Raw genomic sequence first — 24246 nt, 5'->3', positions numbered from 1 at the left:
AGTTAGAGTACAGTATAATGTTTCCCAATTCGCTAAAAAGAAGCCAAAAAAATGTATTAGTAAATTTCTACAGGTGATATCAGTAAACAAATTAAAGACATTGAATAAGAACCAAATGACTGACATCGAGATGGTTGACTTTGTGACATCAGGTATTGTACACTAGCTTGTGTAACCGAGTGCGTACTTATGTAACCAGGTACGTGTGTTAAATAATTTGATATTCGTTTCTAGGGGAAGAGAATTGTGCGGGAAGGAATCATAAAGAAGAGGACCAAAATCAGTCTGACCTCCGTTTGAGGAAACATCGTGTTGGTTGCATTTATCGATAAAATAATAAAGGCAATGTCAATTTTACTGGCAAAAATAAAACATACCGGTTTAATCGTATCTCTGCAGGAGGAACAAGAAGGTGATGAAAATAAAAAGGAAGAACATTGCGACGATGACAGCTTCGTGGGCACGGGAAATGGACCAGCGTTGTCGGAAAACGCGACATTGGGCTCTTTTGAAGTAAGCTGGCTTTGGACATAAGTCTGCATTTTGAAATTTTTCATGTTGTTACGACTAATTATTATGAGTAGGCCGGCGAAACTTCATTCCATAGGTTTAGACGTGGCAACTTTTCTTGCAGTGCTTTGGTGTATATATCTCAGCGGGTAAAATAACATACCTGTGCCGAACGTAATGCTGCGTCAGTTGCGTAATGCAGTTTATTTTCCTTTCCCGGCTAATTATTTCATATTTACCCGAAAATGTATCGTTACAAGCCATTGGCAAGTAAGATGATATATGAAAATCAACTAATATCGAATGAGGCAAAAACTTGATAAAAAATTTTCCCTTTCAAAGTAAAACATAGGAGGTCACGCCACATCCTATTTAACCTGACGTTATGACAACGCAAATTAAAATGTTATTGCTTTTGATAAGGTGTCTATAAAAGATTTTAGTAATACGAATGCGAATTTTAAAAGCTTTAGTTTAAACGATAATTCATTTCATAGCAAAGCACAAACACCCATTAAATGTGTTAAAAATTAACCATTTTCGACAATGGTGTGGGTAGCCAAATACTAATCCGATTTAGCAAATTGTGACACTCAGTAGCCATCTGTTAACTCTATGTAGCAAATGCAATTTATGGTGCATTGTGCCATCGTTTAATTTCATATCAATCTTTCCGTGATCATGTCTCTATTTGTAGGTGCTGGCCGACACAAACCAATGTGCTGTTCATAGCATCATTGAAAGCAAAAGCAAATTTCGAGTGATCGTGGAGGGATTTATGAATGAGACTGCGCAGTTTGTCGAACAAGCCCAGGAAACTCTCACTCCAACTTGTATAAGCAGAGTTAGTCCATTTTATTAATAATAACTTTTTAACAGTTGTAATTAGTAATGATTAGGGCCCGCAAAAGTCAATAAAGTCAAAACTTTTTAAGGACCTCGTCTGACCACGAATCAAAGAATAAAGTTGTTTTCAGCACCTACCGGATTGTTTCTAAGAAGTTTATTGGTCGAAATAATGTCAAAACTTACAATAAAGTCAAAATTTTCAATAAAGTCAAAATTTGTCAAAATTTGGCTTTTTACAAAGTTTTTGTGTTTCTTGAGAGATATTTTTGTAAAAATCCTCGTGGAAGCATTGTAAATCAGGAACTGCGACACAATTAAACCATATTAATAGGCGCCGAAGTTTACAAAATGTAGGGCGGAAAATTTAATGGGTTCATATGTTTGGGAATTTCCCGTGTCAAGGATTGTTGTAAAACCACAAAATAAGATAAAATATACTCATAATCAACGTTATTTGCGACAACAACCATGCTACAAGTTTTTGTTTTATATAAAAATTCTAGACTTGTTGGTTATGCTAACCTAACACTTATAGCTCAATTGTATTTATCGTCCGTGATTTTCTGCACCTCTTCTAGTTTTTCTCTCAGTATTCTCTTTAAATTCTTCGCATGCGTCGTCCCAAGGTTATTTTTGGTCATTATGTTTGTCTGTACACACGTAACACCAGAGAAAGGCAGAGATGGGAAAACACTTCCAACAAAAGCAGATCAGTCGAATCCGATTAATTGCATAGTCAATTTGCCAAGCCTTTTTATGCGATTAAACGAATTATGCGTTTATGCGAAAGTGCAAATTCCACTTATTTTCTTACTTGACGTGCGACGTTGGTCACGTGTAAAGACGTCAACACGCAAAACACTAACGTTTATTGTGTATAGCGATCATTCATTCATTCAAGCACGCAAAAGATGAAAACATGCTTTCTTGCATTTGTGTTTTTAAGCGCACAAATGTGGCCATGTCCGCCCCTTCAAACTGTAGTCGTTGGCGAGTTGTATGAAGTACATGCAGAACTTATTTATTTTTTGGTGTCTTCACAACGATTGCGTCAGCAGAGCTTTCTTTATTGTTGTTGTCTTTTTCAACTTGTTTGTTTCGTAAAATTTCTTCACATATTACGGCATCATCTTAACGCAACGCTTAAATGAAACTAAAACAGTGCGAATGTTAATGTGTGCGTATTGACAGCCACGTGTTAATGCTTAAATTGAGCATTGTTGGTTTCATTGTTTCGTAACAAAGCGCACCACAAGTCACAAAGCTTACGCATTGCGTGTGCGCACCCAGTGCGCTTTGTTTTCAATTTTATCTTTTAAAAACTTTTCAATAATGGAATAAATTATCTTCATTTTTATTCAATTATGCGGATTATGCGATAAACCGAAGTATTGTCTTTACAAATGATAGACTACGCCTACGGTTTAGGACTTGCGCCCTTTATGCGATAAAACGAATTATTTGATTATGCAGAATGCAATTAACCGGATTTGACAGTATAACTTTTTGAACATAAAATCGCTATTACTTGTTAGAAAAATCCACCCTGTCCACCCAAGTTCGGCGCCCGTGATATAACCCAGGTCTCCCCAAACTTTTTTGTTCGCGACCCCTTTCAAACTTCTGAAGTTTTCCGCGACCCTTCACGTTTAAATTGATTAGCAATGCGAAATATACATTAGTCATTCATTAGTGACATTTATTGACATGCAAAGACTGAATTCAAGCAACCAGAACTCAAAGCCTACTTACTACTTTACACACATGTAGGCTACTGGAAACAAAACAGCACACACATTTATTCAGTGTGATTGGTGCGACTGCTTTCTGCTACAAAGCAAGTCCAGCCGTGGCTCAATATCTGTTAATGCTGGTCTCAAGGCGGTTTCAATGTTGATTAGGCTGGAACGATATTTTGTTTTGATTGTATTTTGTACTTCGTGTAAAATTGGTATACGCTGAGCGACCCCTGAAGTTCGTTACGCGACCCCCAGTATGGGAAGCCCTGATATAACCTATAAAAGCAGGAAATAAGTCACGATGTCCACTTGGATCAGCAGTAACTTTTATTGCAGATTGACCATTGTTTATTGATCGTTACGTATTTAAATAATTCTTATAAAACACTTCCACTTTATAAACGTGGTATTTTCGAAGATCAACAGTTTGGATTTTAGGAATAGCCTACTGACATTCTGTAATACAAAAATGCCTAAGCAAGTTAAATCGTCTTCAGCAAAACTTAGACAGATTTTTCGAGATTTTTCTGATGAATTTAATGCAACTCCCGGGGGTGATTTAAGGTGCCATTTTTGCGAGGCTATAGTGAAGTGCGATAAAAAGTATTTTGTTGAAGGCCACAGGAAAAGTAAACACCATCAAGCTAGATTGGAGCAACAACAAGCATTCCCTGTTTAATTTTCTGTTTATTAGAATTTACCATGCGGAGAAAATCGAGGCAAAGTGCCCTTTTCACAAGGACAAAATAACACAAGCTACCTAAATCTATCGCCAAAAAACACGACGCACTTTTTATAATCCATAAAACACCTTGAATTTTCGACAAAATATTACGATTGGGTCTGAAATCGACAAAATATTATGTTTGGGTAACTGGAGGAAGAACTGTGTCCTCTACAAATAAGCAATTTCGTTAGGTCAAAATAAAGTCAAAATTTGATAAAAATAAAGTAAAAAAAATTTTTTTAGGTCAAAATAAAAATGGCCCTAGTAATATATTGCTGCACTGCATATTAAAGAGTATCTTTGCTTTCAGATTGTTGAAGATTATGAAAGAAGAATCGAAGTTAAAGGTATCCAAAATTCCAAATCTTATCGTTTGTTCAAAATGCTTTGGTTGTTATTAGCAAGATAACATAGAAATCATGAAATATGTTGCATCAGAAACGGATGCTACTCGAGCGACGAGGAACAAGTCAATCACTGATGAGGAGCAATCTTCAATCAGTCCTACTTCCACGGTCAGTGTGCCGTGGAAGCAAGAGGAAGAGACGTGAGGATGCAGAGCAACCCCAGTCACTGGGTGCTGCCTTTTATGTTCGAATTCTATTTGGCCACAGAAAAAAATTCTCACCGATTTTTGCAGTCCCAGGTCTGTCCGGTCAGAAGCAGAGTCAACCAATCGCCACGCATCGGTGCTTGAGGATTCCAACAAAGAAATAACAAAGTATTCACGTCGCGTGCTACTCGCTTGTACAGATTGATTTTCTGTTATAGTTTCGTAATGAAGCATTTTTGTTTAATCACAGAGATCACCAAACTATTGTGACATCATCAAACAAAGCACGAGATGAAGATGACGGTGCTAAGTCGCCTCACAAGGAAAACGAAATCGCTGAGTCGAAAGATGACGCTGAGAACATAGACAATGACACGAACGATAAGTAATTTGCTTGTAGTGAATTTTTGTGTACAACGTGACGTGACGTCATTCAAATATTTCTCATACAGACCCGCTGATAAATTGAGTCCAAAGGTTTACGTCGCAGCAAAGAAAAGAAAAAAACATGTGAGTTGAGGAGACGGAAGCACACGAAAGTGACCAACCTGCTTCTTATCATTAATTTGTTCTTGTTCAGGTGTTTTCTCCAACGTCGGATGCAAAACTCATCACTGGAGTGAAGAGGTTTGGTCGAGGCAAATGGAAGAAGATATTCGATCATCTCGACTTCCCACCGTATCGGAAACCAGCTCATCTCAAAGACAGGTCACATTTATTGCACTTCCCGGTTGCGGAATAATTTTCTGTGTTTATTTAGTTGTAATTACCAGTCGGCACTTTTTTAATTTGGTGTTGATGTGGCTTTTGCTAAACATCAATTCACTCATTACAATGATTATTGTTGCACTTATTATCACGCGTGTAACTGATGTGGAAGTGTACATCAGTGTTGTGGCCAAGTCTTCTTTACGACTTGAGTGTCATCGAGTCTATTCAAGTTGTGACTCAAGACTTGAAGATTTTCCTGACTTCATACTATGCCTTGCGTTAAACCGGTTATCAAAGCATCATGGCTGTTTCCAAATTATTCTGGTTGAGATTTTTTGGAGAAGAGTAATTTCTTAGAAAAATATTTGATTACCTATTTGTTACCTAAACTTATTTAGGTATTTTGTTACCTAAAAATGTAACAAAATATTTTTTATTTGAAAATGTAGAATATTTGATTTTGTTGCTTAAAATTTTTCGCCGTCGTGAATGTCAACCAGACTCGAGTGAAGTCAAGTGAGAATGTGACTAAAGATGACTCAAGTCAATACAACACTGGTATCGTACCTGACTTACATAGAGCATACTCATGTTGCTATGTATATATGTTTAGATGGAGAACTCTTCAAGAAAAAGGCGATGTTTTAGTGTCTGGTGGATCAGTTGTGATTCAAGGGATAGTGCAAAGAAATGCCTTCAACAAATTGGAAGCATCAGGTATGTTTGGTGATGATTAGGACATTTCAACCCATGGTCGTTGGTTGGGTCGTCCTAAATTCATTCTTAGTTTAATAGTTTGTGGGTTGAATCGGCCTGGAACCAATGAATATCTTATTGCCAGTGAAGTATTTTCCTGCCTAATTGTTATATTCTGTGTCATGTGTTCCTTTCTGTGCAGGAAAGCTGTCAAAGTCATTGGAAAGGTGCAGGTTATGATTTATGAGCTATGAGATTAATTCTAAGTTAAAGTCAAGTTTTTATTTATCCATTTTTTGCGGTTTCATAAGTTTCGGTAAAAATTATTTTCGTAACCTTATTAATGCGATGTTATTTTCATCTATTTTGACGATAGACTGGAACAATCCAGCTCATCATTTACTTTATCCCACGGCACTGATACCTTTGCTTCTACGTCAAGTGAGTCAGATTTCTTTTTAAAACTTGTCACATTACTTGAATCACAATGTTCTCTAATTGTTATTTAGGCACTCCTACAATTTGCTTGAAAGATATCAACAAGTATGTCGGTTTCTTATTCTATCTATTTTCTATAAAACTGACACATTTCTGTAAAGTGCGTATCTTATTAAATATATTATTAAAAAAAGAGATGTGATGTAAGATGTCTATTGCCCAGGAACGACAAATTATTAGAGGAAAATACAAGCCTTAATGAAGACAATCCACCTGGTAGGGTATTGCCATTTGTTAGTGTCAATGTAAATGAGATATTGTGCTGAGAATAATTCAAATTTTGAGTTGGTCAAAACATTTTTGCAAGATCTTCGTGAAAGTGGCAACAGTTTGTCAAATAATTCGGAACCCAAGGAGACCTTGCTCGTTGACAATGAAGCTGACATGAGTCCTGTAAATGGGGGGAAAACTTTGAGTCCTGTCAAATTGGGAAAGAAGGGTAAGTCCCGGCATGTGGTTATCAGTCGAGCGAATAAACAATTATATTTATTTCGCATATGGCCAGTGTTAGTAGAATACATGTCCAGCCCATTGGTCCTGGACCACTGGTGAGGCACGAATATTGAATCGCTGCAAGTGCAATGAAAGAACAATGAGAATTATTAACCACCTCTGTTTCAAGTGAGAAAACGGAGAATATGGGATGGTTCTGGGGAAGCCATGAAGTGGGACGAAGAAGATCCGACTCCTCTGTTCGCTTCGAGTCGTTCGAAAACTCGCACGAAGAAAGTAAGCGAAAAGTTTTTTGTGGAAATCTTATAATTTTAAACGGAGCAGCATGGAAATAAGATTTTCTCAAAGTTTTGTTCAGCCCTGGACGGACTGGGAGGAGGAGAACTTGATCAAAGGAGTCCGGAGGTACGGCAAGGGATGTTGGGCGATGATCCTGGATCAATATCGATTCCAGAATCGAAGCGCCATAATGCTCAAGGATAAATTCAGGTCTTATCAGTTATTCTCTTGTGTTGGATGGTATCAGAAAGTTTGTTCCAGTAACCAGCTTCCCCTGCTAATTCTCGCTTGTTGGTTTATTTCTATGCCCGGGTGACCCTTGTCAGTTTTAAGCTTTTAATGATGTCTAACACAGCTGTGAGCCAAAATGCAGCTTACGCAATGAAATTTTTTTGCTTCCATAGAAATCTATCCTCAAGCAACCGACTGCCCCGAGACCTCTTGTGACGTCATTGTTTATGCTTCTTTCAAATATTTTCCTTTTCAAAATTTTCGAATCTATCATTTCGTGTCGAATAAAATCTTTCACAAACGACTAGTTGTTGTGACTAGGACGGACAGCTTTGAGATGACGAGGAGAAAGTCGTAGTTTGATCTGAAAAATTGTACTTCACTGTGTTCGTCCATTAGGCCTAGTTTCAAGAATAATCGCTCTTCTGGCAAAAATAATGGAACTGGTAGAGTCCCCGAGGTCTCGTGTGAATTTTGCGGAGCAAAAAAAATTAAAAGCCCTTCATCTTCGCCATAAGAACTTAATTACTAAGAGAATGGAAACCTTGGAACTTTCATCCCCGCATATTATGCAGCATTTCACTTTATTGGAACGTCCGCATGATGGTGCTAAAGGTTAGCGGTGAAAATTTAAAAAAGGAAATTTCTGTCGATAGATTCCATCACCCATCATCGCTGACCGACGCAATTTACAAACACTGCTCAAACTGGAAATCTCGCGTTTGCCTGCGATAATGTGCTTGCACTTCGTATGACCTGATTTAAACTTTTTACATTGACGCATTGCTTGCCTTTTGTTAAGTTGTTAACTATCTCATATACAATGATAACTGATTTTTAATTAAAAAAACGACACCTTCTATTCTGATGCAAACATGCTTTCAGTTGCCATCATTGAATCGTCATTATTACGCGATTTATGCGCCACCTGCTGGTTAGACCGTCCATTAGAGCCGACATACTGGAAATCAATTTTTACTAAACGACGCTCCACGTCATAGAGAGAAATAATGAGTTAATAAAGACGATAACAACCCGTCCATATGGGATTGTTTTCATGACAAGCGGCGGGTACTAGCAGGTGAATTATTGAGAGCATGACCCAGAACTGCTGAATAGCTGGAAAAAGGATATTCTTATACTGGATGAGTCAGCGGTCCAGTATTAGATTTGTCCTTGTACAATGCCCCCGAGGCCATGCTGTACTGGTAAGAGTAACTCACTCTGCGTACGGTGCACCAATCGGCGTTCGTAGCCTAACGTTAATGAACTGTCAGCTTAATATTGCGTAGCTAAGCGTTATCTAATAGTGCCTTTACAGCCCACCCGCTTATACCGAAAACTGTGGTGTAACACTTGAAATTTGACCCCAGGCATACGAAGTCCTATGTGTTCCACCATAACATTAATTTGCTGTCGTTTTACTGCTTTCTAGACCTACTTTTACTAATTTAATGTCGACCAGCAGAGCACAACTCTGCGTCAGTCAGTTGTTACAATAGATAATATTTTACTACTGGCGCCTTCTTGCTGTAAACATGGCACTCTACGTTGTAAAGTTGTTATTGCTTCGGCGTACAATACCAACATGGGCTCGTAATCATTCTATTTTCATTTTGCGACAAATTTAAGATGTTTTTACCTCCATAGCGGAGACGACTGAAATTTTGAATTGAATGTGAATGCAAGTTTAATCAGCCTGTTACACACTGCATTTATTCGGTTGTGTTTGTTGAAAAGATTTGTCAAAGAGATTTGCAAGATTTTGTCTGACTGCTTCTGTCAGAGAGCAATTAATCCATTGTCAGTGAAGCTAATACCGGAATTAGCTTGTCTACTGCCCATAGGCCATTGAACACCAGCAAAAAGATCAAGTTTTCGCCAACCGTCCGCTCAAGATATATCACTTTTAAAGGCGCGTTGACTGAAAGGCTTTCAGCGAAGAACTGCGAAAACCTTGCTAAATGCAAATCAAAATTCGTCATTTCGTCCTGAAAGACGTAGCAATAAACAAAAAATATATAGGCTTACGGTAAAGCAGCACTTGTGTATAATTGGCAATGTAATCATAAGAATTTGCATATTATTTGCGAAGCTTGATGCGCGCTATCGAGTGAGTAAAACGCAGCCGTCATCTTTCCACGACATATGGGCCTCGCTAGCGTTGGAAACGGTACCGGTGTCGGTGCTAGATCAGCTGGCAAGCGCATGGCAACCATTTACCAGCTGATTAGTGATTGTGTTTACTTTCCGCGAAACGAGAGAGGTAGGAGGCGAGAGAAGAGCAAAAAGAGAAAAAAGAAATCGAGATTTCGTGCGCCATTTATAATAAGGAGCATGGTGACGCCACTTGCCAGAAAGTGGGAAAGGTTGCGTCTGAGTGTTTTTAAGGTCAGAGCTGCTTGCTTGGTACTGTCAGTTCTTAGATAGGAATCGATATTCCCGTGTCTAATTCGTTACGGAATCGTAGACCTGTACCATCACCATGTAGTGGATTACCAGTTTAAGAAAGCGTTTCGCAGTAACAATTTAAGCTATGTGTAGCGATAGTGGGCGTAGATAGCTTTCCGCAAGCGATGTTTGGCTTTTGTTGGAACTGTGATAACGTTCTGAACAGGATATTGCGTCCAATCGTGCACTGTATGCCGTTGTTGAGTTGCCACCTACGCAGCGTAAAGCATCCTGTTTGCAATAGGTGTTGTTAGTACTGTTGACAACAAATTGTTTCATCTGCAGATAATTTGTTAAGTCTAACGTGTTGTAATTAATGTGTTATTAAATTTATCTCGCACGCCGTGCAAGCCGTTGTTCTATTATTTTGAACCAAGCTTATTTTTATGGCTTTACTACTGCAAAACGAAACATCGCGACTGGGAACTTTGTCGGCTGCATATTCGAGCTTACATTCCGGCGAAACCATGTTGAAACAGCCGGGCTCGCCTGACAGTGCTGTATCAGGCCTTGGGTCTGATATTGACTTGGACGATGAATACATCAACGCCTTACCGAGTGGACGGAAGTCAATCGATGTCCTGCACGCCGCGTCGCCATCCCCCACCCTAGAATGCATCAACTGCTCGGACTCGAACGGTTCTGACGTATTTGACGTCGTGGATAAGCCGAAAGACTCGAAACTGGACAACGGGGTCGTGTTTAAGCAACCTAAGCCGCGAACTGTGTCAGAATCAAGCAGCAACATGGACAGCATCCTGGCCGAGCTAAAAAGTCTTCCGGATACCGAGATCAAACTCCCCCCGCCGTCAATCAGCAGCCAGAAGAAACTGGCAGCGCGTCCCGGCTACATCAAGCGCCCGATGAACGCTTTTATGATTTGGTCGCAGATCCAACGCCGGAAGATCATGGAAAAGACTCCGGATCTCCACAACGCTGAGATCAGCCGGAACCTGGGGAAGATCTGGCGGGAGCAATCCGAATCCTCCAAGAGGCCGTACATCATAGAAGCGGAGCGGTTGAGGCTCCAACACATGAGGGATCACCCCGACTACAAGTACAAGCCGAAGAAAAAAGGCAAAATAAGTAAGAAGCAGGACATCGGGAAACTCGACCCGCAAGTCAAGGAGGAAGTGAGCGAGTATCACGTCATTGTCGAAAGCGGGAAATCCCCGATACCGGAGAGCGACGACACTGACGTCAGTAAGAGGAAAACCAACCCGTCGAACAAACGCCCGACGAAAAAGCGGAAAATTACGATAGAATCCGGCAACGGGGCCGCCTTGCCTGTGATGGAACCACAGATCATTACCACCTTCAATCCCATACAACTAGCTGTGACGTCACAAACAACGTCTGTGACGAACAGCGTGACCAAGACTGTGAAACCTGAACCGATCCACGCGAATAGTTCGGCGATGACGTGCGTCGTAAAGTCGGAAGCTCATAACCCCACGAACAGCACGAACCAGTACCCCACCGTTATTAAGGGCCCTAGTACGGAGGGGTCGAGACAGTACATTCTCCTATCGGGGAACGCCGAGTTTACCTCGGTGTCTCCCTTCCCGTCGATCTCTACCCCCGTCCCGCAAAGGTTCGTCCCGATATTCGGGGGCCAGCAGCAGCAGGAGGTGAGCATACTCAACGGACAGGTGGTAATTGGATACACCCCCCAGCCCGCCGTCCACCCCCCCAAGCATGGACCTGTCAATCAATTTGTGGAAATCCTTCAAGACTCGACCAAGGTGAGTTGTTATTAAGCCGGAAGTGCGCATGCGCGGTTACAAAGCTATTTGTTGATGAGTGGGTGCATTCTGAAGCGAGTACCGCGCTGTTATTAATTAACCAGCTATTAGCTAAAAAGTTGAGGATATGACCTGACACTCGGTGGCTGAGTATTACGTCACAATGCGAAAATTAAAGTGCGATTTTTGGTGTGCGTGCGAAGGAAATCCCCCGAGTGAACGCGGTGTATAGCGACGAGGGTCTGTAGTTGTATTCAACTCCTGGGTTGTTTCATAAGAATTTTTAAGTGATTATTATTGATGAGTAATTGTCTGGCCTTACATAAGCCTGCTCATGATTAAAAAACTGGTTATTGCTTGAAAATAGGTTTCCTTGTGAAAACCAAAACACCGGTTATGTAAGGCTTTGTTTTGGAGTTTCATTAAAATCCTGGCCGTGCCGTCCTATTTCCGTGGAAAGTTAATTGCTGTTTACGCGTCATAGGTCATGTTTTGATGAGATATTTTTGGACCACTAGATTTCTCGCTTGACCGAAACTCATGTAGTATCACGTGACTATAGTTCTTATGACGTAGTTTGTAAACAGAGCGTTTTAGAACTTTTAGCCTCGAGCATCGACGCAACGCATTGACGCATAACTTAACATGAATTGACGTTGTGCGTCTACGTCAAAAGCTATTTCTTGAGATAGACGCTCCCAATTCCTGTCTAACCCAAGTTTGTGGCTGAATCTGTCTCAGCTAAGTGCTGTTTTTGAGACGCATTATGACCGGTTGAACCCAGCCTTAAATTAATGTTTTTGGTGGAGTGTATTATCGCGTTTTGATACGTCACAATGGTTAACTTAGCACGGGTCAAAAAGTTTTTATTAAAAGCTGGTCCCGATACGTCAAGGTAGACACGACCTATCTGTTTGTTTAACAATTTCGCTCGATGTAATATCCCTTGCGTCCTCCTACAGCAAAACTAAATACACCCGAGTAAAGTTGACACAGCTTACCACGTCTGCTAGCAGTTGACCGTCAATCGTTGATATGTTTTGTGTTGGATATCCTGACACTTTCGTTGAAATATCGTGTTCGTACAGCTGTGGCACATAAGTGACAAACAAAACGCACGTTTGGGGTTGATTTGCATGATCGTTGCTCTTTGAAACGCAGCGTCGTTAGCATTGCTCGGCTGCAGCTTAATTATTAGCGAACTGGAGGGAAGTGGAACGAAGCGAGATCAAATTTTGTTTGGTGCTGGTTAAAGCTGGTGTCGTGTTACCGGACTGTCTATTATGTCTCGTTGAAGTAAACTTTCCGATGTCTTCTTATTCTTTAAGCCTACTGAGGTCACACGTTAAAATTTAAATCTGTTAATCAATGTCTCGTCGTGCTTAAACCTATCTATGTAACTGTTAGGTTATCAATCACCCATTGTTATGTAAATGTGCCGTTGTCGTAGCGGTTAATCACAACTTGCACATGTCAGACAAAGTTGCGAAATAGCCTTCAAGATCTTTCAAGTGGCGTCTTCTCGGTCGGTTTAGCCTACCGTGGGCTCTGCTAGCTCAGAGCGACCCTTATTGGGTGCTTGAGACATACTTTATGGCGTTTGCTCACAGCTAACCCAACAGCTAGGCTACATGTGTTTCATATCAGTTGTTTCATGCGAAGATCATTTTGTCTCGGCTGTGCTGGAATATAGCACAATGAAAGCACATTAATTATTGAACTTAATTTAGATCCTATTTTGAATCAATGTTCGTTCGTGGTTTGCATATAACGCTGTGACGTAATTATAAATTCGTAAATGCGTCAAATAAGGAAACGTGAAACGGTCATAACTAGTTAAACATTTCACACACTGTGATGTCATAATGACACAGCGACTATCACTATTTGGTAGTTAATCCAGATTCGAGAAAATGGGATGTTGCTATATTGATAAGTTTTCTTATATTTAGTTGTTATTTTGAAAGAAGCCAAACTGTTCTTGCTTTTTCGTCATTATTCAATGTTTTATGACGACATAAACGATATTGTCAAAACGGTATTGAAGTCAATCTGTGCCAGTAGTTTGTGATTTCGACTTTGACAATCAACACCAGTTCAGCAACTGAATATGTGTGTTGACAAGTCCCCTTTACTCTTGTGTATTTCTCCTTTATGACGTCATATTATTCAACTGAACCGTCACAATGCATGTCTGACGAACCATGTTTGTGAGACAACAAGTTCACGTGGGTTCAATGTTTGTTTTTCTACGTCATCGTGATAACTTCCGTCGTTAGTTGGTGGAAAGCGTGGTGCGGTGGTGGCAGACAACATGCTTTAGGTGAGGTATGTTTGAACTACGTCTGTTTTTGTTGTTACGCTTGTTTTTAACCGTGGTTTAACGCGCAGCAATGGAAAATTACTTGATTTCTCCTTTTGAAACCAATTCGATTCTAAAAATCCAATTGATGCGTAATAATGGGCTTAGTTGATGTCAGTAAAACACGCTGATTCCACTTTCCTATAATTGAAATATTTTTTCCATAAACTGTATCATTATATTGATGTGAAATTTTTAATAAGACCCGCGGTCGTCCACGAACTACAAATGCGCTGATTCATTTACATCTGTGACGTCATATTCGTGCGATGATTTACGGACGCTGTGGGTTCATTTTGGGGACTTTAATAAATAGTTTTCCGGGATTTTTGATGGTTACTGGTACGTTGGCAGTTGTTTTGAAAATAATCAGGCTATTTTTGCGCTTTTTAAGCAGATAGTTTTGCCCCAAGCAATTTTCTAGGAAACTTGGCGAATCTTTATCCCTGCGTTCTAGGCACCGTAATGGATGGACCAGAAACGTACCTGGGAAGGTTGACGTTCTTCGGGACGCAGCCCTTGAAGTTATGGTAATTTTTTTGGGGACAATTTCATTCATGGCTTCGCATGAATCAACATGGGCTATAAGCAAGATTAATTCTTAATTATGATGTCGATTTTACGCGCTTGTTTACGACGATTTGCATCGGGCGATTTCCGCCACTTATATAAGCCGCGAGTTCACGACGTCGTTTCTGATTGGTCGATGTGACTTGTTTTGTTGAATCAGTGAAGTAACAATTCTAGAACATCGATTTGTGCGTAATCATGTTTATGACATCACAAGTGAAGCTGGCATGATGTAGCTGCTGCTAATATTTACTACAAACTGGCGATAAATATATTTTGAGCTTTCACTGCTGTGTTTTGTCATGTGATTGTGACGTCACATTAGTCGATAGGTTCAATGACCTTGTGCGTTGCAAAGTCGGAACGGCTCGCGCTTTGCAAAGGCAATTCCTTGGTATTGAGTCACGGAAGCTAACCCAGATATTTGCTTGAGCTGGGCACGTTGTGGACATAACTTACATCAGCCTATAGTTGTACAACCTTGTAATGCGCTGTAATTTAAGGTTGGAAATAGACAATAATTGATGGTTTCCTCTCTTTGCGCTGCAGTTTGCAATTAGCCGTTCCATGACCTACATCATAAGATGTCTCTGGATGTTTTTGTTTTCGCTCAAGTCGTGTATTTCCACGTTTCAGCGCAAAGGTCGCTCCTTCCAGCTGGTTGAAAAGTTGAGATAACGACCCACTTTCTATAAATAGATTCTTCGAGTGGTGGCTAAAGGCTTGGCCAGCAGTTTTTGCAGATTTTTGCTGCCAGCTTGCTGTTTCAGTTTGTTATTTGATGCGCATCACTCCCACTGTGAACTTGATGATAAACAAACCACTTAAGAGAGAAACGCAATTGTCAAGCGATCATACTGCCCTTAGTGACATCACAAATGCCTTAGTCGTAAATGAAACGACTCGTTTAAACGGTTGTAAGCATTTTGTGGCAGATTTAGTCCTTCCACAATAAACATATGACACGTTTACAGCATATAATGCTTGCATTTACTCTACATCTGGCAATAGTCCCACCAAAATAACAAATTCGTCTTGAAACAAACATTTGTCTATTGTCCATCGTTATTGGCCAAGGGGAAAAGCGAATTTTGTTCATCTGACGTCATAATTACATGTTTGCCTTCTCATGGTTCAAGGGTTGCGCGGATTTGCAAACTACAAGCAAACCGGATTTAGCTTTTTAGGGATTTTTTCACAGCTAGCACTTCCTTCAGTACAAAGCAGGAAGCTGTGACGTGCAAAACCGGTAATCGGCATTATTACGTCACACTCGTTAAAGAGAAACCTGGATTTCAGTGGTAGGATGGTTTTTTCCAATCTATTGTTCTTGTGCGGATAAGCCGAAAGTGCTTCATGGCGACGATAATTTTATTAGTTTCAGGTTTTCCAGTTATCCAAGGTACCTGGCACCAGTGATACCAGCTTTTCATTGAAACGAAAGTTAATGGCGTCAATTCGTATTGTTTGCTCATTCAGTGTAAACCGTACAACCACGCTCATCTCACACATAGCCTTGTATTTCAACTGGAACAAAACTTCATAAAAGTGTTTTTTTCGCAGCGAAATCCCCTTTTTGTGCGATAATAATCAAGTAGCACTTGAGTGTATTGTGACGTTACAAAAGGGGAATTAAGACCTGATAAAGGAGGCTGTGACTCAACGTTGCCCACAAATTATTGCTAAAATTTTAGAGTCTACTTTGAATCACGATGCGCTGGTTAAGGCTTGACGTCTTTTCAAAGCACAAAGTGTCGTAAAAACAATACACAAGTCATCCTCGCAGGGTGACTCATTTTTCTGTGACTTGCTCTTTAATCTAAGACTCCGGTTTTGCTAAATATATCGCTTTGAGCGCTATTTCTATGAATTAGAATGCGCTTCAAGGTTGTGATAAAACCCCGACCAAAATAGCGACACGGCTATTATGTCGTAACAATGACTGAACACAATTAAACCTACGCAGGTGCCTAGGTAATGGTCATCTGTAGTTTCGCGAAAATTGTCTGGTAGGCCGCCAGCGTTATTACTTTGAAGTGTACTGTATTTCGTCACATTAAGCCCAGCAAAACACAGGACTATGTTGCTTTGCGATGCTGTGAAGATTCACAGAGGTTTTGTCGCTTTGTTTGGTGCAAATCGCACTTCTTGTTTGACAATCTTGTGATTTTTGAAGCTAGCCTCGCGGTTCACCTTTCGCTTGAGTCATCCTCTTTAAACCGATCAATCTTCGTTCGGCCTCTAATGAATTGGCCATCTGCTTTTATTCATAGTTGAACTAGGCTATAACTACCACGCCGCTATTATTAGGTCATAGAAGCTGACACAATTCTTTTTTATTGGGTAACAAACGAAATTTCAGATATTGAAAGCACGGGATTGGTCGATTGGGCAAAGGACAGCGCACAATCTGGCTTTAATTGTGCTCGGATTTGCCTGGAGCGTAGGTTTCCGTTTCAACTCGAGCCGGCTGTGTTCTTATGAGCTTTGGCGAAAAAAGATAATCAACGCAATTCGATCACCGTTCAAAGTCAACTTCCAATGAAATTTGAGTGCTGTAAATTTGTAAAACCATGTGTTACGTCACAATGACTGAATTAATTGAGGGTCGTGGGAAAACTTTAAAGACAGTGAAACTGACGATCGAATGCGCTAATCGAGATGTTTTGCTTTTTAAAAGAAAAAGTGTTTTATGTCAGCCAGCTCACCCCGAACTTCGCTTCATGCGACGACTGCGTGCCACGCACTGGCTGGATACCGACGAATTTTGACGAAATCTGGAAACCGTTTGTTTGAAGTTTGTGATCACGTGGTAGCTGTCAGATAATTATGACGATTTGGCGTCGCTTGGTCGCCCATCTTCGTGCTTCAAGCGTTCGCCAGGTTCATACCTGTACGTGCAAAGATCGGTCGAAAATGTGAGGTTTTTCTGTAGTTTGGTGATTAACCTATGACCTTTCTGCGCGGAAAACACTTAATCTTCGGTTGCCCAGAACCCGACACGTGGTGGTAATTATGACGTAACAATACAATATCTAAACGGCGCAAATTAGAAAGCGTTGGATCCCAATTTTCACAGAATGTTAGAGATTGCTTCACTTTTTTAAAGGTATTTAACAACCATGAGCGTAGGAGTTGCGTGACCGGTTTCATAATAACCTCTTCTCATCTTAATAGAATTCTTCATGGTTTTGAAGAATCGTTCCAAGTCTTATTTTATAGAACTGACTTAGTTTGTTCTCGTTTCTTGTGACATTTTCATAATTTTAAGCTCTGTGCGGTCATAGAACTGCACGAATCACAATCATCTGATTGCACCAGTGGGCGTGTTTGCATGATCGACCAATCAGCTAAGCGCGACACGGTAATAACAATTGTGACGTTATATGACAGCATTAAGGCGTAGTAATCGGGTATTATTATTAGAATGCATGTTACTAATATAACAGGTATATTTGAACGAAGACGAACGAATAAGCTTTATGCTGAATCATTTCCATTATTAACCAAACAAATCACGGAAGTCGTAATGATGAAGATTCTTGTAAAAGATTTTGACGTCATAATAGGTTAATGTCAGCTTACGCGGTGACTTTTAAAATGAATAATCCCGAATGGTGCAATTTACATTCATGAATTTTTCCCACTATCCATCGCGTGCGCGACTGACTTCTCCACCCCCTCCCCCCTTCCCTATTTTTCGATCATTCGCTTTTTTGTTGTGCACGTGGTCGTTCCGCGCGACTGTTACATCATAATGAAGCGAAAAACGGACAACCATTGTGCGGTTTCCGTTACAGGAAGCTGGGGTTTTAAAAATGAAATCCAAAGAATCTGGCCCCAGCCCACATTTTTCGACTGACGCAAGAACGAATCAGCATCTCAAGGATGAATCACCTCGCTTCTAACCTCACTTGAACTCGATCGATTGTGACGTCAAAAAATGTTGTACATAAGAGTTCATGTTAGCAGGAAATGGCGTTAATTAGAATAGCAGAAATATACGATTATGGCGTAAATCGGATGTGATTATGACGTGTAGATGACGAAACGACATTTAACGCCGTCAAGCCGATCTTGGTCAATTCCAGCCTCGCTTCTATGACGTATCAGTTTACTTCGTTGCTCCTTTTTGCTTGTCTTAACAAAATCCGGTCTTTGAGACTCATTAAGGCATTACCTTTGACCCGGTAACGTGGCTTGGTTGGCTGTCGGGTCATGTGACGAGGCATCTGCCAAGTACAGCGATAATTCGCGATAATTAATGTTGCGCGGATTCGCGGTTTCAAATTCCAGAAGAAATCTGTTATTGCCAGATGATTGAACCCGCCTGTAAAATAAAAGATTTTATCGGCACCAGATGGCTGACGAAGTCGTCTTCTTTGCTTTGTGGCGTCTGTCGTCCCATTCGCCATCTGTCGCCGAGCTTCGACGAATCCACCGCGCGACTTAAAACTTTTTGTTGCCACGAGTTAAATTGAGTTCTTATGTTTTACGAAATACTTATAACCAGGAGTCAAATCGCGCTTAACAGCGGCGGCCTAGATTTGCAATATTCCCTCAAACAAGTTTCGCTTGATCGCGAGTTACGACACTCTTATTATTTGCCCGATGACTCACGCGAAGGGCGGTCCTAATACCGACACAGAACCGTTGTCATAGCAACGGGTTTTATCACGCTCTAGAATCGATGGACGCGGCTTAGCGCGGAACCTGAACCACCTCATTTCGTTCGCTCCTGTTATTTATAAAACTCCAGTATTGCGCGATTTGTTGCTTTGTATGCAAAGCCGTGAACGCCTTTGTGAGTTCTCGCTAGTGTTCATGTTTGTTACGTCGTAAAATAACCATTATTACGTCAACGATGAGAGGTATTCGTGCCAGTTATCGTGTCTCGGCTGAGTTCGTTTGCTTTTGATTTCGAACCCTGCGCACTTAAACTCACAGAGGGGTCAAGGAATGGAAATTAGAATTCTCAATTTGGCCTATAAGCTGGTGTGGCAACCAAACCAGTGCTAATGTGTATGCATCAACTTTGGCAGTTTTTCTTGATATTTGTTGACGTGTCGTGCATTCATTGGACACATGTTATCTGATAACTTGTCACGGCGACGCAAAACGTCGCCATTGTGACGTCAGTGTAGCTAGAACGTCAGCAAACCTGAAGAGGTCTGTTATTTTGTTCCTCGCAAATATCAGTTCTTAAACTGGAGAAAATGGCAAATTGAGCCAGACCCGAGCAAGCCTGAACTTGCCTGAGGTGTGCAGCCATGCGTGGCAATTTCCTCCCATGGCGCAACAATTTCCATTTCTGTCGAAGGTTCTTTGGTTGTGGGTTTTAGCTGACTGCGGGTGAAATAAGATGTAAAACATGGAGATACCCTGGGTATACATGAGCCAGGCTTTGCAACACTTGCTCACAGTTCACATAAACACCGAAACGTGGACCACATAATCACATTTTCGATTATTTAACGTCGCAGACAAATTAAGGGTCCAAGTGGGTTTTGGTTTCCTTGGTGTCCAGCGAGAGACGTCGCCGTGAAAATCGACCATCCATGAAAATCGGCTGCGATCCAGTTAGACTGGATTTGTTAGTTTGAGTGTGTACTCGTGCTTTAAAAAATGTGCATTTTCACAACCCGCTCGCCATCTTAGATGTTTTTCTTTTTTGTGACTAATCAAACGAGCACTCGATCGCTTCTCGCTTCACTTTTTAACGCGATAAAGAGAGCAAAAGAACGCTCTTTTCTGGAGCTAAGCGTTTAAAGAGAGCTGAAGCGATCAATCTAAACAAAAAACAGCTGACCAGCCAATTCTGCTGCAATCATTGCATTGAAATTGAAGTTTGTTACGTAACACAGCGAAAGATTATGACGTTGTATTAGCACCACGCCCAATTTGACTAGTTATCGTGTGACCAAGTTCTTGCTAATTCTGTGTCGCCTATTACGCAGTAACATGCGACCACTGACTTATTTGCTCATATTGTTTACAAAATATCTATGGTTTGCGTTGTCTAGGCAATGTTGTCAATTTCCTCTTGATGCAAATCACGTGATTCAAGTATAAACAATTCTCAGAAAGCCGCCTTTGTTGCGTTAACACACGTTTCCGCTTGTAACGAAAACATGACAAATTTTAAGCGTAAACAATAAATTATTCATTGTTTTGATAAAACGATATACTTTTGTATTCTAAATTAAATTGCTTTGAAAATTACTTGTTATTTTACCGCATGACACCGTGTGATTGTGATGTCACAATGCTGTTTGTTTAAAGAGGCCAATCGAGAGCGAGTGGAATGAGATTTAAACTGCGCTGTGTCGTGGGAATTTGGTGCGGGTCGCCCCAACTCAGGGTACAAGTCAAATCTTGATTTAATTACGAAAGCTTATCGTACCCCCTGTGTTGATTGTCCAGGAAATTGCCTGTTTATGAGGCTGACCAGACCAAGCGCCGTCCCCACTGTCGGTAGAAATCGTCCACTGGCAGTAAACTTTATTAACAAGACTTGCTTTGGCGCTTGTTTGAGGAGTTTACAACCCGCTTCTATGGAAGCTTTTGTGTCCTCTGAGTTCACAACAGGATTTTCCACTCCTGTCAATCCGGCCGCTTTGATGCTGTTCATCGATGTCGAATTTGCTGCGACTTCAAACGCGCGAGCATCCCAAGCCCGTTGATTTTCGTCCTGTCGTGGATTTTGTCTGGTTTTGCTCAATTTATCGAAAATCACTTTATCATCAGCGCGTCACGTGATTATTCCGGCCGATGTCGCGCGGTTTTTGGGAGGAAGCCATAAGATCACGTGATAGAAGTGGAAAGGGCGCGGTCTGCCGCGAAACTGTCGTTTTAATTCATTCCAGTTTCATCAAACTACCTGTTTCATCGACAATATAATCGTTCCTTCTAAACGCGATGCTGTTCTCTGTGACGTATATTTCCGCTTGTTGCCAGAGCCGGGATTATGTTCCTAAACGCGGCACATTTATTGTGCATTCATAGACAGTGTCGTGTTACGTCATAAGCAAAATCGCCTTTAATTTTGATGATCGTTTGAAAATGGTTGTTAGTGGATCAGCGGTTGTAGCTGGCTCCTATTCAAACGTCACTCGATCCAGGAAATGGAGCAATAACAGCACGGAAAGAGAAAAACGTCATAATGGGCAGATGGAGTGCAGGCTGCGCACATCTCTACTGCGCAGTGTTATTCAGCTGAATCAATTAATTATTGATTACTTTACAGAGAAGGTTCTTCTGCAGTTTTCGCGTTTTCAAACTTTGCATAAATAATGATGAGCGGCGGATTGTGAATATGCTGTATACCGCTGTAAACAACATTCAATCGGTAACGCCCTTGCCGTTGACGCGGCCTCACAACCTGTTATTTTTGCGGCCACGCCTCGAACTATCGCGATTTGGTTCAATGATTCTGTCGCTAATCTCAAATGAAACTTTTCAGGTTTGTTGAATTTGGCGACAGTTTCTTCAAAATTTTTAACGCAAGCTCAACCACGTGTTGATTGTTACGACACACCGACCATTGTTTTGTCATAGAGCTCGTTTCCCTAACTTGAAGGTTAGGAGTTTTGTTGAAAACTCCGGAAACTGGGGTCGCGCTTCGTCACGAACAAGCAGTAACAGACTGTTGGGTGTGTTCTATGCAGTCTGCCTCCTATGAGCGCATAATGCAGATGAATGGTCGCCTATTTCCAGTCTCCTTAACTTCACATGCTGTCATGTTGGTTTCCTGTCGCGCGCACCGCAACTGGACATTTGACCACTCGAAGGTCTTCAAAAAAATGGCCAATCGGCGTTTTATAATCTTTGCGCGATTTCGCGGATGACCGGAGTCTAAAACGATTATAGTTTTCGTTGTGACCTAATAATGCACCGTGAATATGCCTTTATCGGTTGAACGACTAAATTATTGTAGAAAAGCGCGAGAATTCTATTAATAAGTTTTTCAGCGCTAAAATTGCCGGTTTGGAAATTAAAGTCAGGGCTAGAAATTAGAGGTAGCCGTCACAGCAGATCTATTAAAATCTTTGAATTTTCTTCTAGAATGACTTCAGCCTCGACTTGAACCAGATAATCCTGGGGGGAGGCATCACAATGGCGGACCCTTGTCGATGCGAATCCCACTTTGAATTTCCTGATCACAATTCAGACGAGATTCAACGATTAATTGAAGACAGCACCCTTTCTTGGCTCCACGACGACATCTTGCGGTGACTGGACTTGTGATATTGCAATATTTATTTGTTGAAAGTTTTAGCGTTCGTTGGTTCCCAAAATACCTCTAATTTCTCCGTTTTATTTAATTTTAATTGGTACAACTTGGCTTCATGTGTGTCATTGTTATCAAAGTAACAGTCACATCATAATTGAGTCAGTGCTAAACAATGTGTAGCGGTTATTCGATTTTTATGCAACACCAGACTTTGAATCCAAGACCAAATCACGGACAAATTCTCTTCCAGCTTTGTACAGTTTGTACATAACGTGAACAATGCTGCGATTGCTTCGTTGTTGTGCTTTTGACACCGAGTTGCTATTGACTATTTTTGTGAATATCAATTGTATGAATTAGTACTCGCCTTTCACAGTTTTCTTAGATCGAAAGTATGAGCCATTGTGACATCATAACTATCTTTTCTGCTTGTTGATGACGTTGTTGCAGGTTTCAGAAACGTTTGACTTTTGTTTTCTCCGCTCTTGCTTACTCGGATTTGTTTTTGTTTTTTTCTTCATTCTTTTGTAAATATTATTTTGTTCCGTTCTCTGCTGGTTAGAGACTACATTGTGCAACATATTTTTTCGCCGAAGCCTAAAATAAAACTTTGTAAAAACCTGTACATTGGCCAGTGTCTGTCGGGGAAATGATTTGCTAAGTTGAAATATGCAAGGCTTCATGAAACCAGAATAGTAACACTTAGTTAAAATCGCCACCGACAGTAAAAAGCAGCTTATGTAGGTCACTTAACAGAGCGGCAAAGATCAGAGAACGTCCATTTATTTCTTTGCTTTATTGTGTCATAAAGGCAATAACTCGAAGTATTCCTCATGGAGAGGTTTCTAAAATTCGCGAACGACTCTAGCGCGCTTCTAATCTTCTTAATAGTTTAATAAAAATCATTTGTCTCAAATTTTTTAAGACCGGAATCCCAGAGCAAAGACTGAATAAAATTCCTGGATAAAAACACACGTTTAATAGTGATAGTTACTTAATTAATATTAACTTAGTTAACACACGTTTAATAGTTACCACCAAGCTAAACACGATGCTCAGAGAGGTTCAACCTGGCTTTGGCAATGTTGTCATTTCATCTCAGTTCGCTTTTATATCCTAGCGCAATAGTTGTTGCTACAGCTTAGATTGATACGAACAAACAGAACCTAAGTCACCTTTCCCAAATAAGACCCACGATTTTAATTTTTTCACATTTTCGCCAAAAACCCATTGTGATTGTGACTTCATAAACTAGGGTTCGAAAATGTTTTCGATGGCTGGCCACAAAATGAAAATGTCTAGTGGTAGCGGCCGCACCCAAGAAAGAGTTGCTAAATTTCGAATAAAACGAGGCATCGATCAATCGTGTTAACAACATAATTTTTAACTACCGCATGGTGGATAAAAGAGCGCTTTAAAACCCATTAAAGTCTTAAAAATCAAACCCCTTGAAGCTTAGCTATGTATTCCACCAATCATAATAATTGCAGTTTATGAATGCACCAAATTGCAGTTGAAATCAATCTGAGCGAACCAGTTTACTTGCTGTCAAAATAGGTGACACGACAAGCTTCATTGTGACATAACAAAGGAGTTCACAAAAATTTATTGCAGTAACCTCAATTAAAATCAAAATAAT

General features: G+C 40.6%; 2 protein-coding genes across 4 annotated transcripts; both read left to right on the top strand.

The window, feature by feature from the left end:
- The first annotated feature begins 92 nt into the window (after window positions 1-92).
- LOC143450341 (uncharacterized) lies at window positions 93-7550 on the top strand. Of its 2 annotated transcripts, none has more exons than XM_076950850.1 (19): window positions 93-152; window positions 235-311; window positions 400-513; window positions 1208-1354; window positions 4136-4172; window positions 4264-4372; window positions 4466-4546; window positions 4629-4763; window positions 4831-4888; window positions 4959-5086; window positions 5703-5806; window positions 5988-6012; window positions 6162-6226; window positions 6295-6328; window positions 6447-6499; window positions 6591-6722; window positions 6906-7012; window positions 7095-7225; window positions 7420-7550. In XM_076950850.1, exons 1-19 carry the CDS (start codon window positions 116-118, stop codon window positions 7460-7462), a joined length of 1617 nt encoding a protein of 538 aa, XP_076806965.1. In that variant the 5' UTR covers window positions 93-115; the 3' UTR covers window positions 7463-7550. The 2 variants fall into 2 exon arrangements, with proteins under 2 accessions (XP_076806965.1, XP_076806964.1); XM_076950849.1 differs by having other exon boundaries at window positions 5988-6018.
- Window positions 7551-9962: 2412 nt separating this feature from the next.
- Window positions 9963-23232, top strand: LOC143448254 (uncharacterized). 2 transcript variants are annotated; one of them, XM_076947895.1, is made up of 2 exons: window positions 9963-11442; window positions 22439-23232. In XM_076947895.1, the coding sequence occupies exons 1-2, from the start codon at window positions 10084-10086 to the stop codon at window positions 22607-22609; spliced, it is 1530 nt and encodes a 509-aa protein (XP_076804010.1). In that variant the 5' UTR covers window positions 9963-10083; the 3' UTR covers window positions 22610-23232. The 2 variants fall into 2 exon arrangements, with proteins under 2 accessions (XP_076804010.1, XP_076804009.1); XM_076947894.1 differs by lacking the exon at window positions 22439-23232 and adding an exon at window positions 16737-22432.
- The last annotated feature ends 1014 nt before the right edge of the window (window positions 23233-24246 follow it).

This window comes from Clavelina lepadiformis, chromosome 3, assembly GCF_947623445.1.
Source record: "Clavelina lepadiformis chromosome 3, kaClaLepa1.1, whole genome shotgun sequence".
Taxonomy (NCBI): Eukaryota; Metazoa; Chordata; class Ascidiacea; order Aplousobranchia; family Clavelinidae; genus Clavelina; species Clavelina lepadiformis.
This window is presented reverse-complemented; position numbering and strand designations above follow the sequence as displayed.

Bases quoted from the DNA above. Each gene is read 5' to 3' on its own strand.
- LOC143450341 (XM_076950849.1), top strand. From the start codon at position 116: ATGACTGACATCGAGATGGTTGACTTTGTGACATCAG. The intron at 153-234 runs GTATTGTACACT...ATTCGTTTCTAG, and splicing joins GGTTGACTTTGTGACATCAG to GGGAAGAGAATTGTGCGGGA. The intron at 5,087-5,702 runs GTCACATTTATT...ATATATGTTTAG, and splicing joins CCAGCTCATCTCAAAGACAG to ATGGAGAACTCTTCAAGAAA.
- LOC143448254 (XM_076947894.1), top strand. From the start codon at position 10,084: ATGGCTTTACTACTGCAAAACGAAACATCGCGACTGGGAACTTTGTCG. The intron at 11,443-16,736 runs GTGAGTTGTTAT...ACGAAATTTCAG, and splicing joins TCCTTCAAGACTCGACCAAG to ATATTGAAAGCACGGGATTG.